General features: G+C 31.7%; 2 protein-coding genes and 1 pseudogene across 2 annotated transcripts; all 3 read right to left on the bottom strand.

The window, feature by feature from the left end:
- Positions 1-1,925: 1,925 nt before the first annotated feature.
- On the bottom strand, positions 1,926-8,704 carry LOC130802190 (probable receptor-like protein kinase At5g39020). Its single transcript, XM_057666116.1, has 5 exons — positions 7,764-8,704; positions 5,578-6,006; positions 4,837-4,946; positions 4,010-4,057; positions 1,926-3,214 (listed from the first exon to the last, which is right to left on the bottom strand). The coding sequence occupies exons 1-5, from the start codon at positions 8,582-8,584 to the stop codon at positions 2,097-2,099; spliced, it is 2,526 nt and encodes an 841-aa protein (XP_057522099.1). The 5' UTR covers positions 8,585-8,704; the 3' UTR covers positions 1,926-2,096.
- Positions 8,705-11,779: 3,075 nt separating this feature from the next.
- Positions 11,780-12,334, bottom strand: LOC130803283 (LEAF RUST 10 DISEASE-RESISTANCE LOCUS RECEPTOR-LIKE PROTEIN KINASE-like 2.1; the record flags this gene model as incomplete). Its single annotated transcript, XM_057667491.1, has 1 exon — positions 11,780-12,334. A coding segment is annotated over one exon (555 nt), but the record flags the coding sequence as incomplete, so codon positions are not given.
- Positions 12,335-14,849: 2,515 nt separating this feature from the next.
- On the bottom strand, positions 14,850-17,961 carry LOC130802188 (probable receptor-like protein kinase At5g38990; annotated as a pseudogene).
- Positions 17,962-18,233: the final 272 nt, after the last annotated feature.

The following is an 18,233-nucleotide window of genomic DNA, read 5'->3' as shown; positions in this document are numbered from 1 at the left end:
TCATTCCGATACAACACACAATCATTCGGACACGCATGAATCTTCTGGTACTCTAAGCCGAAAGGACACATGAGCTTTTTGGCATAATATGTCGACTTTGGAAGTTAATTTCCCTCAGGAAGCATCTCACCTAACGCTTCTAATAACATTGTGAAACTAGCGTCACTCCAATTGAACTTTGACTTAATGTTGAAAATTGTCAACACTGCTGTTAGTTTGGTGAACTTTGTACATCCAGGGTACAAAGGCTTTTGAGAAGCCTCTGTCAACAAGTCAAAAACACGAGGACGTTTTCCTAACTCATCCTCGACTCCCTCCATCATCTCATCAACACGATCCACATCCTCATCGACATTCTCTTCATCTGTCTCATACCCATCAACATGATCTACTACATCCTAATCATTGACATCGGCCACATTATTGACGTCCTCAACAACACTTTTCTCTTTGTAAACTCCCTCCTCACCATGCCAAACCCAAACATGATATTGAGGCCTAAACCCACGTCGAAGTATGTGCTCCCTAAGGATATCAACACTATCTACCTTTGATACATTGCCACAACTGACACATGGGCAATAAAAACCAACTCCCCCCGTCCTAACTTGATGTTCAACCGCAATACTACAAAATTCTAATACGGCATCAATAAATTCCGACGATTCAATGCTTCCATACATCCAAGAACGATCTTTTGTCATCCTAATTAGTGTGATTAATTGATTCAAAACAAAATTAATGCACAACTTTTAAACATATATACTTATTTCTAACAAACATATTTAACCCTAAAAAATATATACTTATTTATACCAAATCTATTTAACCCTAAATATACATACTTCATATTCTAATTCTATACTTCATAGTTCAATATTAAGCAGTACATTGTAAATAAAATCATATTCTAATTCTAATAGTTAAAGACATAACTATAACAATAAACCACATTTTTAACAAATTACACAAATATTTAACAAACTAATAACATAAACTTGAATAATGTAAAATTCACAAATAGTAAAATAAATATAATTACCTTGATTTCGTGGGTTATGTTATCTACAACGAAAAACAGAGAAACAAAAATTAGTATACAAACAGTTGCCACAATTTTCGAGTTTTTTCATGAATATCTTGCAAAACTTAAATGCTTAACAAATTAAAAGGAGAAAAAATACCTTAATGTCGTGGGTTTTGAAGATGAACAAGACCCAAGTATTAAATTTCGTGGGTTTATGAACCAAGAAGATGAAGAACTTTGAAGAAACTGTTAACACACAGCGTTTTTCGAGTTTGCAGATGAAGATGAAGAACTTTGAAGAAGAAGGCTGTTACGTTTGTGAAGATGAAGAAGAGCAACGAAGAAGATGAAGATGAAGATGAAGATGAAGCGTTTTTTCAACGGGTTTGAGAGAACGAAGCAAAGTGTACGTTGTAGAAGAGTTTTGAGAATGGCGGGTTTAATTTTATGCGTATACAAGGAAACCGCTTTAAATTCCAACATTATTTGCTGCGGGCCACGTCCAAAACCGCAGCAATTAAACTGTACAGTGGCACTCCGCGGGACGCGGAGAATTACGCGGGGTGCGGAGCAGGGTCTGTCTGCACATACAGTTTTTCTTCGCTTTTTTTTTTTTTTTTTTAATAACTTATTTGCTGCGGTCCATAGAATAACCGCAGCAATTAATTGTGATACAGAGTATTTGCTGCGGTCACGCCTTAAAACCGCAGCAATTAATTAATTTTTTTTTTTATTCTTTTTCCAATTTATTGCTGCGTATAAACAAAAACCGCAGCAAATGATGAGCAGCAGATACGTTTTTTTCCACTAGTGAAAAAATTTGAAAATGACAAGATTGTGAAATCATTCTCAAATTCTTAACTTTATCTACTTTTAATACAATGGTAGAAATGACTTAAATTCAAAATTGAATTCATTGATTTGCCAAACATGAAATTAAACCAATAATCATCGTTTTCTAACATAACATAAGCGAATTAACTAGCAAATTATGTTGCACTTATTGGAGACCATCATTTACACAAAGCTAAAATGCCCGCTATAATGGCTACATTGTCTAACTAGAACATCAAATGGAGGATAAAAAAAGTTCACCTAATGAGATTTCATCTAGAGAGGTAGAAATTTCGTGTGATCTCAAAGGAGAAGCAAGAGATGGAATCAGAGGAATCTGCAGCAAGTCGAGTGTTCCTTCGAGCATTTCTACAACTCGAGTCATATTTGGTCGGGTCAAGGGGTTGGTTTGTATGCACCATAAACTTACTACAACCATCTTCCTTTTGAGTACTGATCCCTCATTGTTGTTTGTGGTGTCGATCTGATCGATCTCTTCAACTTCCTCGAGTTGCTTGTAAATCCAATGCGGAAAATACTGCTCACTACTATGTTCCACTTTCGCATCAATATTTTTTCGACACCCAACCATTTCCAAAACCAACATTCCGTAACTATAAACATCTGATTTATGAGAAACTCCGCCAAATCTCTTGAAGAAAACCTCAGGAGCAATGTACCCTGCAGTTCCTCTGGCTTCTGACATTGATATTATGCTGTCCTTTTGTGGGCATATCTTAGCCAGGCCAAAATCAGATATCTTGGGGCAATAATTCTCGTCTAATAGAATGTTTTGGGGCTTAATGTCAAAGTGTAATATTCTCGTGTTGCACCCTTGGTGCAAGTACTCTAGCCCTCTTGCAATCCCAATCGCGATTTCAAATAAACTTTTCCATGAGAGTTGTTGATTGTTTTCGTCTCTGCCCCCATGTGTGAACTTTTCAAGAGATCCGCAAGGCATGTAGTCATATATAAGAGCGCGTTTTGAACCCTCGTAACAAAAGCCTAGGAGTTTCACAATGTTTTTATGATTGGTGTTTCCGATACTTGCAACTTCATTGATGAATTCCACCATATCCATATCTCGATTCAATGATCTCTTGAGAATTTTCACTGCCACTTGATCCCCACAATGTAGTTTTCCTTTGTATACAATACCGTAACCTCCTTCACCTAGCTTGATTTTGAAGGAGTTTGTAATTCTCTTCAAATCTGCATAAGTATGTCTCTTTGGACCGAGGGATCCATGTTGTTTCAACAATGTTTCAATTTCTTTACTTTTCTCGATCAGCGAGTTCATTTTTTTGTACAAGAGAATTAGTGCAATTAACATGCATATGCCTATTCCAATTCCTGAAAAGAAAATATTCACATAGGAGTTAGCTTTACTGGTAAGACCACAAGCTGAAAATAATGAGTCTGGACAATTCAAATAAAAATTGCAGTAAAAGCATAGGTGTACCTAGTTCATTAGCATGGGGTTCACATGTAACCCCATCTCTTAGGAAAAAAAAATGAAGAGTATATAAGCTTTGCTGGAATCACAGTCACAACCTACACCAACAAATGTGGTAGGCATACCACTGCACTTTGTAAAGTTGTTTGATAGTTTTGCTGGAATATAGAAAATAATATTAAATGAAAGCGAAACATTCAAAATGGGAGGCCCGAATTTCAAGTTATAACCAAGGCTAATTTTAATTGTCCAAATTCTCTATAAATTAGTTTACTTTTTTAATTTAATTGAATTAGTTTCTAATTTGGGTAGAATTTTTTATGATACTTTTTTTTAATTTTTATTTAGAATATTGAATTTTTGTATTCTACTTATAAGTTCGAAGAACGTTTACGATAATTTATAGTGTAGTTGAAATTATTCTTCTAGTTTATGAATTTGCATATCATATTTCTCTTTTTCTGATGTTGAATGATATACATGTGAATAATAATGGACACTTTAACATGCATAAACTCTGATATGATGTTAGATTTGGGTTTGTATCCCAGGTCTTCTTTGTTCAAAAAAAAGGAGGCAGCAGGTGTTTTTAACACAAAACTGTTCACAGTTACTAATTGCGAACAAGAGTTGAAAGGAAAATCTAAAACTTCTTAAGTAGAGCAAAGATGGATAGGAAATGATGAATTTACCAAGTATGATGAAGATGATCATGATTTTGGTTAGACCGTGTTCACGTCCTACAATGTGCAACCAAGATTTGTTTAGTGAAACTTTTGCAAGAAATAATGATGTAAATGATAACCATTAAACATTCCTCTGTTCTTTGCATTTTATTATATTTTAGCCAAAATGTCATCACATTGGAGATTATGATGTAACAAATTTAAAAGACGCAAGAGCATTACACTACTTAGACATAAATCAATCCAGTTATATATTTTTTTAAAATACATAGAAGGGCCAGGATGATGTCAGGGTTTTCGAAATCACAAAAGTGATCAACACAGTAGCAAATAGATATTTTCCAAGTAGTAAATCTAATCTCAAAAATAATATTTTTATTATAGTAGTAAATTCAATCTAGGTAGTTAACTCTAATTGGAACTTATCTGAACTAATGATAGGATACTTAACCTAAATCAATAGCTAAAATCTTGGGATATTCTATTGAATATTTTATCAACTAATAAAATATATAATATATCTTGAAGTTACAACCAAAAGCTTAAACTAATATTAAAGCCTCAAGATATGTACGTTATATATTCTATCAATTATTAGTACTAGATCAAACATGGCTTGAACCTATACATGACATGCCTGAAGCAGGTAAGTGCGTGATCAGACCAATGGTCGAAGGAGCTCCAACTTATTATGCTTATGGTTGTGGCTAGAATTCTACTTCCTCCGTTTATTATATATATTGATGATATGAGTGCGACTACTAGAATAGCACCAAATATTCCTCAGATAATCGGTATTACATGATGAGAACTATTCGACGATCGATTATTACCATGTAAGGATGTTAAATTCATAGGGATATTAGGATTTGGTGCGGCAAGAGAACCATTTGAAGAGTTCAACTTGAAAATCTCCAATCCATTGAGCAAGAGATCGTCATATCTAGAAAAACAAGACAAAAGTTTCAACTTCAATGCAAGTTTGAAAAAGTCATTAAATAAAGTATTTTTAGAAGGAAAATATTCTTGCCATCAAACAAATAATTACTCTATATGCTCTTTTGAAATTGCAATAATGAATCATATATAATACAAAGACTAAGAAATTGTAAAATCATTTATATTGCATAAATCTGGATTAAATTTAAAGTAAGGAAAAATTTGTATATGAAAAAATTTTCCAGGGTGGGACCACTTCCATAAAATAAAATGTGTCAAGAAAAATAAACAAACTAAAAAAAAGAAATTTTTTTATTTTAAAAAAAATAGAGAAATGGGCTTCAGGTAAAAACAGTTGGAAAAGTAAACTTCACGTAAAATTGCTATCTTAAATAGCGATTTTAAACCCATACTGGCTAAAAATGTAAGTTTTTAAGTCAAGAGATTAAAAAAACACACGGCGAGTTTGACTTGGTTAAAATATATGCAAATGTATTGTAGAAAGTCTTTCCATTTATTCTTGTAATAGGCGTTCAATTTTTAACCCAGGAGAAAATCAATGCTTGACTCCTAGCCTCCTCATGCAGGGGCCGGATTCTCGATTTCTTACCCATAAAAAACAATGATTAACTTACACTGCGGTAGGGTCGGGAGTAAGTGTCACTGAAAAAAGACCTCTGGTTTCGACACTAGCTTTGTTGGTACCACTACCTTCAAAGAGCGTAACGAAATCTCGATACATTGGAATGAAAATGCCACCAGTTAGCGCAAAAACATCAATATCATATGCACCCATTTGATTGTTGATACTAACGTGGAAAAGTCTTTGGCCAGTGTTGTTGATTTCGGGATCTAACTCGCAAAAAAGGAGCCTCACAAGATAATTAAATCCAACATCGACCTCGAACAACCATGTCAAATTTTGGTTTTTCTTCAATTCTGCAACATATGGTCCCATCAACCTCATTGTCAAGTACACTAATTCTGGCGCCGTATACGATGGTGTTGCAACTGTATAATTGATTGTGGTATCGTCATAGGACACTGTGTAGTTTAGACCATTACTGATCATGTACAACATAAAAATAAAATTAATCAATTTACCATCATATACGATAGATTCCGCTTAGGACTGGGTTTGTGGGTTCGTGACTGACAAATCATACCTACACCCCATCTGAAGACAGGGCAAGAGGGATACAGTCAAAGCGATGCTCAAATAAAAAGAGCACTGCAAAGAAAGAGACCAATGAAACCAAATACAATAGCAAAGTTACATGTGTTCAACACAAGCCAAGGTACAACTCAATATAATCAATAAATAAATATATATATATATATATATATATATATATATATATATATATATATATATATATATATATATATATATATATATATATATATATATATATATATATATATATATATATATATAATTCAAAAATAAGTACATAAAAGTAGTATAGTGCTATTATTCCGAATTTAAAATTGTATTTGCAGTTTTAAATGATTAGTTAATCATCTAAGTAAACTTTTGGATAAATTGAGTACTTGATATGACTTCAAAAGGTCATGTTAAGGATTAGAATCTCATTCATCTAACGTTTAAAGTGGGATTATATACTTCAAATATACGGAAGACTTGTATTGCATGATGCACACTTGTAGCCTATAGTAAGAAGAGACGTGATTATACTTCTATATTGCATATTTCCTCCGTTTTTTTTATGCTTTATAGAATAAATTTACATTGTTCTTTATTCTATAGTATCTTACATATTGCGATTATTATATGAGAAAAATATATAACCATTTGAGATCTTATTTTATTCGTCTTTCCACACATATCAACATAATATCATATTATTGTATTTTTAATTATGTTTAACTCGATCTTATAAACGCATTGAACTTCGCAAACACGGGAAGAAACAAGTATATATATACAGATTAGTGAGTGATGTAGTAAACACATTCAAACTCTGCACACAAGTCAAAGATGTCACTGCTACAATCGACATATTGGTCAATTATATTTACCAAGAGCTTGTTTGGTGAACAAATAAATACTTAAATTCCTATAAAATTTTTAATTTCTTAAAAAGTTAATAACTTAAAAATCTTAGAAAATGTTTTTTTCTTTTTCTTTTGGTTGAATACTAAAAATGGAAACTATCACATAAGTATAGAGCTATGAAGATTGCATTTTTATTGTTACATAAAATTTTTTTATTTTTATATCATAAATTTCGAATAAAAATAACCTTTTTAATCTTATTTTAATATTTTAATAATAATCCTTATAATTCTCACATATTTTCTAGCCACTAACTTCATTTTAACATTTGTATATTTCTTATGATCCTTACATATTTCTCATTAACTTTATAAAAATATTATTTTATTAGTTATGGTCCTTATAATTTTTTCAATGACTTTATTTTAATTTTTCTAATAATTATATACGGTGCCTACTTTTTTCATTAAATTAAATTTATTATTTAATAAAATAATATATTCATTATCTAAAATAATATATTTTTCTTGTTTTCATTTACATTCGTTATGGAAACTTGATAAGAAACGAAGAAAGTAATTGATAACTTTGTAAGAAAAAAATACTATTTATTTTTTTACTTGACACTAATAAATTAATTACTTCCTATGCTTTTTGGGAATTCAAGAGAATTTATATTTCCTGGTGACCCAAAATTATCTATCCACCATATAGTTTAAGTTTATCAGTGAAAGAAAGAAAATTAGAAGACAATTGTCTAAAATTAAGTTCAGGAAATTTGAAAAATATTGTTGAACTTACATCATGTAGTCATCGTCTCTACCGAACCAAGTCCGGCTAAGTCCGGAAACATCACTCTGATCCACGATCGACCCACCAATGTTCAGCCGGATAATATTTTCCATAGCTATTGAATCCGAAAAATTAAACGGGTTATTCAAATAATCTTGAAACCCACCCGTAAGATATGGAACCATATTGGATCCGGAACGGTTCAAGTACAACCCATCGGGAACAGATATAATCTCCAACCCGTTTATGAACCCGAACCCATCCGGGTTACTTGGTGAGAAAGTTAGGTTTATAGCCCTTTGACCGTCTCCTTCGTCTAAAGAGATGTAAATCTCTCTTACAAGACCGTCTGTTACCGGCGCGGTGGTGTTGGGGTGCGCATTAGCGTGGGCCATAACAGCGTACGCGCTAAAGTTGCGCAAAATATTAAAGCCATTAATTGTGAGCGAAAGAAAAGATGATTTTGTGTCTATGACATCGTAGGATATGGATAGGGGTGGAAAGTAGAGGCGGACTAGTTTTGGGCCCCACGTAGTAACAGGTATGGAATATATTGTCGTGGCCCGAAATATTCGGGCCATGTCATAAGGAGTTGAAGCCGCCTCCACTGCATTTGCAGTGGAGTTACTGGTGGCAGATAGCGAAGTGAGGATGAAGTCTTGATCGCTCTGCCATATACGGTTATCGAAGAGTTGTCGAGAATTGTTTGGTAGGCCAAACTGGATGAGAATGTGGTCGGTTGGTTCATATGGGGTTGTAATGGAATTTGCAAGAGTTGTAATAAAGAGGTAGAAAATAAGTGTGAAGAGCATTTGAGGGTGAATGAACATTATTGGAGATAGAGAATTAAACGAGTATGGACATATAATTTTTATCAATCAATTTAAATTTAAAAGTACGATTTTTGAGGTGTAACACTCGAGTAATTTTACATTAAAAATTTGAGCACCTGAAAGTTATGCTCTGACCTACGATATTTAGTTTTTTTTTTTTTTTTTTTTTTTTGTATATATTTCTCTTATTTCTCCGAAAATTATCATTACATACTCACTTTTTTTATTTTTCCATTAAATATTCAAAAATTCTCAAATGAGATGGTTTTATGGTGAGATCATCTTTACATTCATTGTCGTCTTAAAGTAATCACTTATAACCTGAAAGTGATTATTCAAGATTTTAAGGTAATTAATTTTTATAGTGTTAAAGTAATCACTTATAACTTTAAAATAATCACTTATAGTCTTAAAGTATTTATTTAGAATTTTAAAATCATCAATTAGAGAAATAGACAAATTATATAAATTTATTTCAATGATAAAATAGTTTGTTGAAATTCAATATTTACTTGGCTAGAAAGGGGTAAAAAAAAAAGGATGGCAAATAAGATAAGGATGGCAAATAGTTTGTTCACAAATTAATTTAAAATCAATAGAGTAATGATTTATATGCATGAACTTCTTGTCTCCTGCTTTCCTAACATCAACAAATAATTGCAATGTTGGTGTGACTCACTTTGATTTATTCATTTGGATTTCTTACAAGTGAGAAAAATTGGTGTTATGGTTTGCCTTAATTGAATTTGGGTTATTTTTGAGTTATCATTTGCGTATTTAGAGTGTTGTCCGCATAGCAGTTTAATAATAAGGATAAAATAATAATGAGCTATTTTTGTGAAAAAGTATTTCTCAGTGAAACGACCACAAAACAAGAAGCACGTATGTTAATAATTGTATTATTTGGGCTATTCAACCCTTGTATGATGAACGTCTCATGGTGAGATCGTCTCCACACAGGAATTTGTGAATAGCAATTGTTCGGCTAAATAACATTTTAAGTAGCGTTTAGTGATAGATGTAATTGTTTTAAGAACATTACAACTTTTAGCGTTTCAAAATCAAAATTAACGTTTTATGATATTCTATACATTTAAATATATATAGGGTAACTTATGTATGAACATGAATACAAAACTTGGTAGCTAAACCTTTTGGGTTAAAGTGAGTTCCCTGCACCTATTTTTTGGCCCAATTATAAAGTTCAACTTGTTTCTTTTGAAAATGATATCAAGCCCACGTAGTAATGATGCCACTCTCCCCCAAGAGCAACCCTAGTATGAAATGGTCTCACAGATTAGATGGTACTAAAAGCGACTATCTAATTTTTAAAAAATGAATATTTTAGTATTTAAAATGTTAGTTTTAACATTTAAAATAATGTGTTAAAATATTAAACAACTAAAGTGAGTATTTTGAGTACGAAAGTGAATGTGTTAACTAATTTAGGTGATTGACTATTTAGCTCAATTTAAAATAAGTTTATAATTAGACCGATATAAATGAGAAAAGACTCTTATTCAATTTTATTTTCTATAAATGCATTTTTCTTAGAGAAGAAGCTTTGTAATGACATGTTCAAATCATTTTTATCAAAAACTATTTGTTAACAACGTCATATTAATTAATATGAAGTAATATGATCATAAATGACTATTATTTAATACTTTATTTATTTATGCTTAACCTTTAATTAAATTTAGTAGCCTTGGGTCGAATTTTAGATATTTGTGTGCGGAATTAACTCAACTGTCATAACTCATATTTATTTGTGATATGTTATAAAATTTAATATTAATAAATTTTAAATTAATTAATTTTGTCAGAACCTAAACAGTCACCAATTATATTCCGTTGTTTGCCATCTTGCAATAAATAACCTAAGTTTTTATAAAGCATTATGATCAATGAATTAAACAAAACAGTTTTTTAAGTATAGAAGAAAATTCAACATAACTTAATGAAAATTGTTCTTATTTACTTGAGGGCCATTATAGATTATGAAATAGAAAATTAATAAAAAGTTGGTCAAATTTAAGCGTTGATATTGACTCTTGATATTTAGTAATGACGCCTATTTAATTTGATGGATCACTCTCAAGTCACCTTTTGTTACTTAGCCCTAGTATCATTACTTTCTTTTGTCACAAAGCAGGGCCGTCCCTATAATCGGCAAGAGGGGCCTGTGCCCCGGCCCCATCCTAAAAATTCAAAAAACAATACTTTAATATTTAATAGTTAGGGGTTTATAATAATATATTTCGTAATTAAAGACACATAATTAATATTTTGTTCCGAGCCTCTCAAATCTTAAGGTCGACCTGACAGAAAAGCTCACTATAATGGCTAACTTTTCTAACTAGAACATCAAATTGAGGATATAAAGAGTCCCCCTAATGATATTGTAATAATTTGCCAAAATCGATACGATGTTAAGAACTTTGATGAACGATAATAATTTCAATGAACTAACAAATGTTTGATAATGTAAAACTTGCAAAATTGACACAATGATTTAAGGAGGTTCAACCAATGATGGCTACGTCCTCTGTGGTGTGTAGTTGATTGTTTATATTATTTCAATAGTGTAAAACACTCTTACAAACGAAGTATTACAATTGAATAAGAGATAAAACAAAGGCTATGTGTTTGGCTTAGGGGTTGTGTTTGATGTGTTTAATGTGAGTATGAAAGCTCTCTATTTATATGAGAGATCACACTAAATAACACTAAGTACATTAAAGCTATGAATAAATGATAATGAAACTGCCCCAAGTACTTGAAGAGTCAAAAACAGCATCCTAGGAGCATCAGAGACATCGCTCGACCAAAACAAGGGCTCGCTCGGTCGAGCAGCTTGAACGAGCGGGTTACAGGAAGTTTCTTGTTATATTTTGTCTGCTCGCTCGACCCCCCTTAGAGCTTGCTCAGTCGAGCGAGCTGGTCGAGTGGAACTTCGGAGAGCTTCGGAAAGTTTTGCTCGACTTTGCATAATCTTGAATTAAACCTTAGCACTTCTTCATTAGGTCCCATAATTCCCATGATTAAATCACATTTCATTACCTCATTAATCCATACTTTAATCATCATCATAAACCACAAACATTAAGACTACACTTAATATATCCATTCATGACATTCCTAGGATTCCATTCCATAAGTCACCACATGAATGCACACATAAATATACACTCAAGTCACAATCGGAGGAATCAGTAGCAGGTCGAGTGTTCCTTCGAGCATTTCTACAACTCGAGTCATATTTGGTCGGGTCAAGGGGTTGGTTTGTATGCACCATAAACTCACTACAACCATCTTCCTTTTGAGTATTGATCCCTCGTTGTTGTTTGTGGTATCGATTTGATCGATCTCTTCAACTTCCTCGAGTTGCTTGTAAATCCAATGCGGATAATACTGCTCACTACTATGTTCCACTTTTGCATCAACATTTTTTCGACACCCAACCATTTCCAGAACCAACATTCCGTAACTATAAACATCTGATTGAAGAGAAACTCCGCCAAATCTTTTGAAGAAAACCTCAGGAGCAATGTACCCTGCAGTTCCTCTGGCTTCTGACATTGATATTATGCTGTCCTTTTGTGGGCATATCTTAGCCAGGCCAAAATCAGATATCTTGGGGCAATAATTCTCGTCTAGTAGAATGTTTTGGGGCTTGATGTCGAAGTGTAAAATTCTCATGTTGCACCCTTGGTGCAAGTATTCAAGCCCTCTTGCAATCCCAATTGTAGGTTAATAATAGGTTAAAGATGCTCTAGGGAAATTAATATTAAAGTTGGTATTATTTAGGGTTAATCGAAAGTTCGTATTATTGCAAGAAAATCAGTAAAAGTTCGTATTATTCACGGTTATTTTTTCTTAATATTATTACTAACATTAATAATATGTTGATGCTAATTACAATAATACTTCCTCCGTTCTGAAATACTAGTTACATAACCGTTTTTGACACTATTCATCATTCAAGTTTATTTTATATATTGCGGCTAATGTGTAAAAAAAAATATTGTCAAGTGAGATCTTGTTTGAATCGTCTAATCGCATAGTTTTATAATATTTATTTTTTTAGATGTGTATAGTTCAATATATAAATGATCAAAATAACACATTAAATTGTATAAAAAGTCAAATATAGCAAATATAGTGGAATGGAGGAAGTACTATATACTAAAACTTTTACTGTTAACAATATAATAATTTGAATACTATGATCCTAATGACATACGGTAGGGTTTATGCCATTCTACCTCAGCCAAACTTAAATTGTTCGATTCTTCTCTCACCAATTGATAAGCAACCTTTTGGAGAATTTAGCTTTTGCAATAACACTTAGATTACATCTATTGTTTATAAAGTTAACATCAAGCTAAGGGTCACCATTAAAAAAGGTGTTGAAGCTAAATTTTTAACTTTAAAAGCATGCTTGTATTTATGTGAATATTTAAGAAGAGCAAAAAAGTCAAATTATGAAAATAAAAAAAATGATAATATGATACGAGGGTAATGGAAGATTATCATTTTTTTGGGGACAAATATTCGATATGTTTTACCCTTAAAATGAAAGGATTAATTTTTCAATTTTGTCTTTCTCCATCCATCGCTTTATAACCATTTATTACTATTGAGGACAATTATATATATTTTTATTTTATGCTCTAATAATACTCTCTTTTAGTTTAATATTTATTCCCCCCATAAATATTTACATCGTATAAAAACCTAGTCTTGTAAATACAAAATCATGCACATAGGCCAAATCAAGGATTGGTTTGGGGTATATTATATGACTCCTAACTCTATATGTTTTACATTAAAAATTAAAAATTACTCTTGTATTTTTATTTTTAATATATTAAAAAAAAAATTTCAAGTTGGATCTTACTTGATTAGTTTTAATGTAAATTTTATTAATATTAATTTTTTATAATTTTTATTATCCATAATTTTTATTATCATTAACTTTTTATAGTTTTTAACAAACACTTTTCGACACATTAAAAATTAAAATGATGTATAAAAAATGTGAAAAACCATATGAGGTATTATTACATTAGAATAAAAAAGGTTATAATACTTCAAAGAATTCAAAACAAATAGATTTTTATTTAAATAAATTAGTTGATAGCCTAGGCAGGTCCAACCTTGGACTCCTTATTTGCCATCTTCCAATAAAAAACAAAAGCTAAGATCAATCAATTTATCAAAATGGTTTTTAGCATAGAAGAAAATTCAACAACTTTATAAATTTGTTCTTATTTTACTTGAAGGCCCCAATAAATTATAATCTAAAATCAAGAAACAGTTGCCCAACTTTAAGGGTTGATCAATCAATCTATCACTCTCAAGTCTCAAGTCTCATTTTGGCACTCACCAATTGACTTGGTCCAATTTGTCTACTTAGTATACAAGTCTCTCCCAAAAGTATTCTTACTTTTATCGCTACATTTTCTTTTATTCTTGTAATTTTTGTTTTTAGATTTTAATGTAAATATAAAAGTTAAATAACTTTAATTGTAAATTTTTAAAAGTTATAATAAATAATATTTAAAAGATATATATCGAGACGAATTTATCAATATTTACATATAAATATGTTTTTTTATATAAATTAATGAGAATTATTAATTAAAGTTTGACATAAAATTTTATAATTTTATTTGAGAAGAGTAAAAAAGAATTTTGTTATGTATGTATGTGGCAAAGTAGAAAAAAACTAGACTTTTATAAATTGCTAATCTTGCTCTCTTCTCTCTCTTCTTTTCTCTCAAAAAATTCTAACCTTCATCGTAAATTTTGGGGTTACTATCAACCTTATAATGATCATGATAGAGGGAAGACTTTAATATTGGATCTCCTTTACAATGATCATGACTTTTTTTATATATTCCCTCATATTCAGCCTACTTGTCCCATTTACGTTTTTTACACTTGTCGAGGCAACATTTTAACTTTTAATATCTTTAATTGTGCATAATGAAAAATTATGAAAAGTTGATATTAATAATCATTGTATTGAGAAGAAGAAATAAAATCCCGTTTGACTATATTTTAAGTTATAGATTAAGAATAAAATACAAATTAAGAGTGATTAGTGAATAGTAACCAAAAAGTAATTGGGACAAGTAGGAAGAGTAGGAGGAAGTAAAATTTTGTTTGATTAAAATTGTTATGTATTTGATCGATTGTTACTCTGTTGTAGATGTCGTATGATATTTTTATCAATAAATTATTAGATTTTCTTAAAAAAAAAACAAAAAAATGAAATGGACTAACACGGCACTTATGCATCTTATATTTTTATGATATAATTATTCATATTAAAAACACAACCGTACCTTGAAATATTCAAAATATAATACTAATTAACAAATTAACAGTTTTATATATTATCCTCAAAAAAAAATTTACAAAAAAAAATATATATTCTTATTTCTTTTAGATACTCTTGTAAGAGAAATAAAAATCTTATATTCTCATGTCGTATGAAACACATTTTATAGAGAAATCGTCTCATACAACAATTTGTACGCGTCATCTGGCTTTTGGGTCGATAATCTCAGAAAAAACCAAACCAGACTTCATATCAATTATGGGTGATTCTGATGAATTAAATGTAGTAGTTCTACTATCCAATAACTTTTTTGTGCCCATATCAACCATCTTAGTATCAGAAAAATCATCATTTAATGTGGTCGATTCATCATCAATATACATTGAACCTAATACATTTGCCCCATCAAGTTTAAAACTCATCGTAGAATCTAAAATTTCTCCTTGAGGATCATCACTTAAATTATTTTGCATAATTTTCTCCGCGGTTTCTTGTAGTTGTAAGGCAAATTCAATGCCCCAAACTACGTCCCCCATCGAAGGACGATCACTTCAATGTTCTCGTATACACATTTCGGCCACTTCTCCAAATTTTCTTAAACATTCGGGTGCAATTTTCCCTGTTAGATTTGGATCGACAATTGTGTGGAGGGTTTTATTTTTGTAGTTATAACGAGCCCACACGGCTAAGTTCACTTGTTGCTTGGGTAGATTAGGGTTCATTGCAAATCGAGCACATAAAACCTCGAACAACAAAACTCCGAAGGAGTATACATCTGATTTCTCTGTCAATTGTTGACGTCGATATTACTCTGGATCTAAATATCCAACAGTACCTTTAACAACGGTACTAACATGGGTAGGACCCATATCACCAGGAGTGGGTCCTACCTTTGAAAGGCCAGAGTCTGAGACTTTGGCCGTCCACTTATCATCAAGAAGAATATTCGTAGACTTGACATCTTGATGAATAATCAATTATTTAGCACCTGCATGAAGATAGTGCAAACCGCGAGCTGATCCAAGACAAATCATAAGTCGTTGCTTCCACGACAATGGTGTATGGTTCTCACTTCTCTCGGGATTCTTGTACAACAAGTGATCTCGAAGAGTGCCACGTGGCATTTACTCGTAAACTATGATCATTTCACCGTGTTCGTCACAATATCCGATTAAGGACAGCAAATGTACGTGACGTAGTCTCGATAGCATCTCGATTTCTGTTACAAACTCTCGAGCGCCTTGCTTCGATGTTGTCGTAAGACGTTTTATGGCCACAATAGTGGCTCCATCATCTATTGAACCCTTGTAAACTTTACCGAACCCACCGGTTCCTATGATCAAATCGTCGTCGAAATCGTTCGTAGCAACCCTAACTTGCGCAAATGAAAAACGTCGACAAAGATTGGACAGCAGAAAAGAAATCACACTAGCGGTAGTTGCATTAGATCCAGAATCATCCAACGGCGAAATCCACTTAAGCTTGCTAGTATCATCTTTGCTCATTGTTTACATGAATTTTTGTTTCTCCTTTTTTCTTCGGAAAATGATTATGAAATATATTGATGATATGAGTGCGACTACTAGAATAGCACCAAGGATTCCTCCGATAATCGGTATTAAATGATGAGAACTATTCGACGATCGATTATTACCTTGTAAAGATGTTAAATTCATAGGGATATTAGGATTTGGTGCGGCAAGAGAACTATTTGAAGAGTTCAACTTGAAAATCTCCAATCCATTGAGCAAAAGCTCGCCATATCTAGAAAAACAAGACAAAAGTTTCAATTTCAATGCAAATTTGAAAAAGTCATTAAATAAAGTATTTTTAGAAGGAAAATATTCTTGCTATCAAACAAATAATTACTCTATGCTCTTTTGAAATTGCAATAATGAATCATATATAATACAAAGACTAAGAAATTGTAAAATCATTTATATTGCATAAATCTGGATTAAATTTAAAGTAAGGAAAAATTTGTATATGAAAAAATTTTCCAGGGTGGGACCACTTCCATAAAATAAAATGTGTCAAGAAAAATAAACAAACTAAAAAAAAGAAATTTTTTTATTTTTAAAAAAATAGAGAAATGGGCTTCAGGTAAAAACAGTTGGAAAAGTAAACTTCACGTAAAATTGCTATCTTAAATAGCGATTTTAAGCCCATATTGGCTAAAAATGTAAGTTTTTGGGTCAAAAGATTAAAAAAACACACGGCGAGTTTGACTTGGTTAAAATATATGCAAATGAATTGTAGAAAGTCTTTCCATTCATTCTTGTGATAGGCGTTTAATTTTTAACCCAGGGAAAATCAATGCTTGACTCCTAGCCTCCTCACGCAGGGGCCGGATTCTCGATTTCTTACCCATAAAAAACAATGATTAACTTACGTTGCGTTAGGGTTGGGAGTAAGTCTCACTGAAAGAAGACCTCTGGTTTCGACACTAGCTTTGTTGGTACCACTACCTTCAAAGAGCGTAACGAAATCTTGATACATTGGAATGAAAATGCCACCAGTTATCGCAAAAACATCAATATCATGTGCACCCATTTGATTGTTGATACTAACGTCGAAAACACTTTGGCCAGTGTTGTTGATTGTGGAATCTAACTCGCAAAAATGGAGCCTCACAAGATAATTAAATCCAACATCGATCTCGAACAACCATGTCAAATTTTGGTTTTTCTTCAATTCTCCAACATATGGTCCCATCTCCCTCATTGTCAAGTACACTAACTCTGCAACTGTATAATTGATTGTGGTATCGTCGTCGTAAGACACTATGTAGTTTAGACCATAACTGATCATGTACAACATAAAAATAAAATTAATCAATTTACCATCATATACGATAGATTCCGCTTAGGACTTGGTTTGTGGGTTCGTGACTGACAAATCATACCTAACACCCATCTGAAGACAGGGCAAGAGGGATACAGTCAAAGCGACGCTCAAATAAAAAGAGCACTGCAAAGAAAGAGACGAATGAAACCAAATACAGTAGCAAAGTTACATGTGTTCAACACAAGCTAAGGTACAACTCAATATAATCAATATATATATATATATATATATATATATATATATATATATATATATATATATATATATATATATATATATATATATATAATTCAAAAATAAGTACATAAAAGTAGTATAGTGCTATTATTCCGAATTTAAAATTGTATTTGCAATTTTAAATAATTACTTAATCATCTAATTAAACTTTTGAATAAATTAAGTACTTGATATGACTTTAAAAGGTCATGTTAAGGATTAGAATCTCAT

The sequence above is a fragment of the Amaranthus tricolor genome, chromosome 16, assembly GCF_026212465.1.
Source record: "Amaranthus tricolor cultivar Red isolate AtriRed21 chromosome 16, ASM2621246v1, whole genome shotgun sequence".
Taxonomy (NCBI): domain Eukaryota; kingdom Viridiplantae; phylum Streptophyta; class Magnoliopsida; order Caryophyllales; family Amaranthaceae; genus Amaranthus; species Amaranthus tricolor.
The sequence above is the reverse complement of the archived record's forward strand: the minus strand, read 5'-3'. Positions and strand labels throughout refer to the sequence as shown.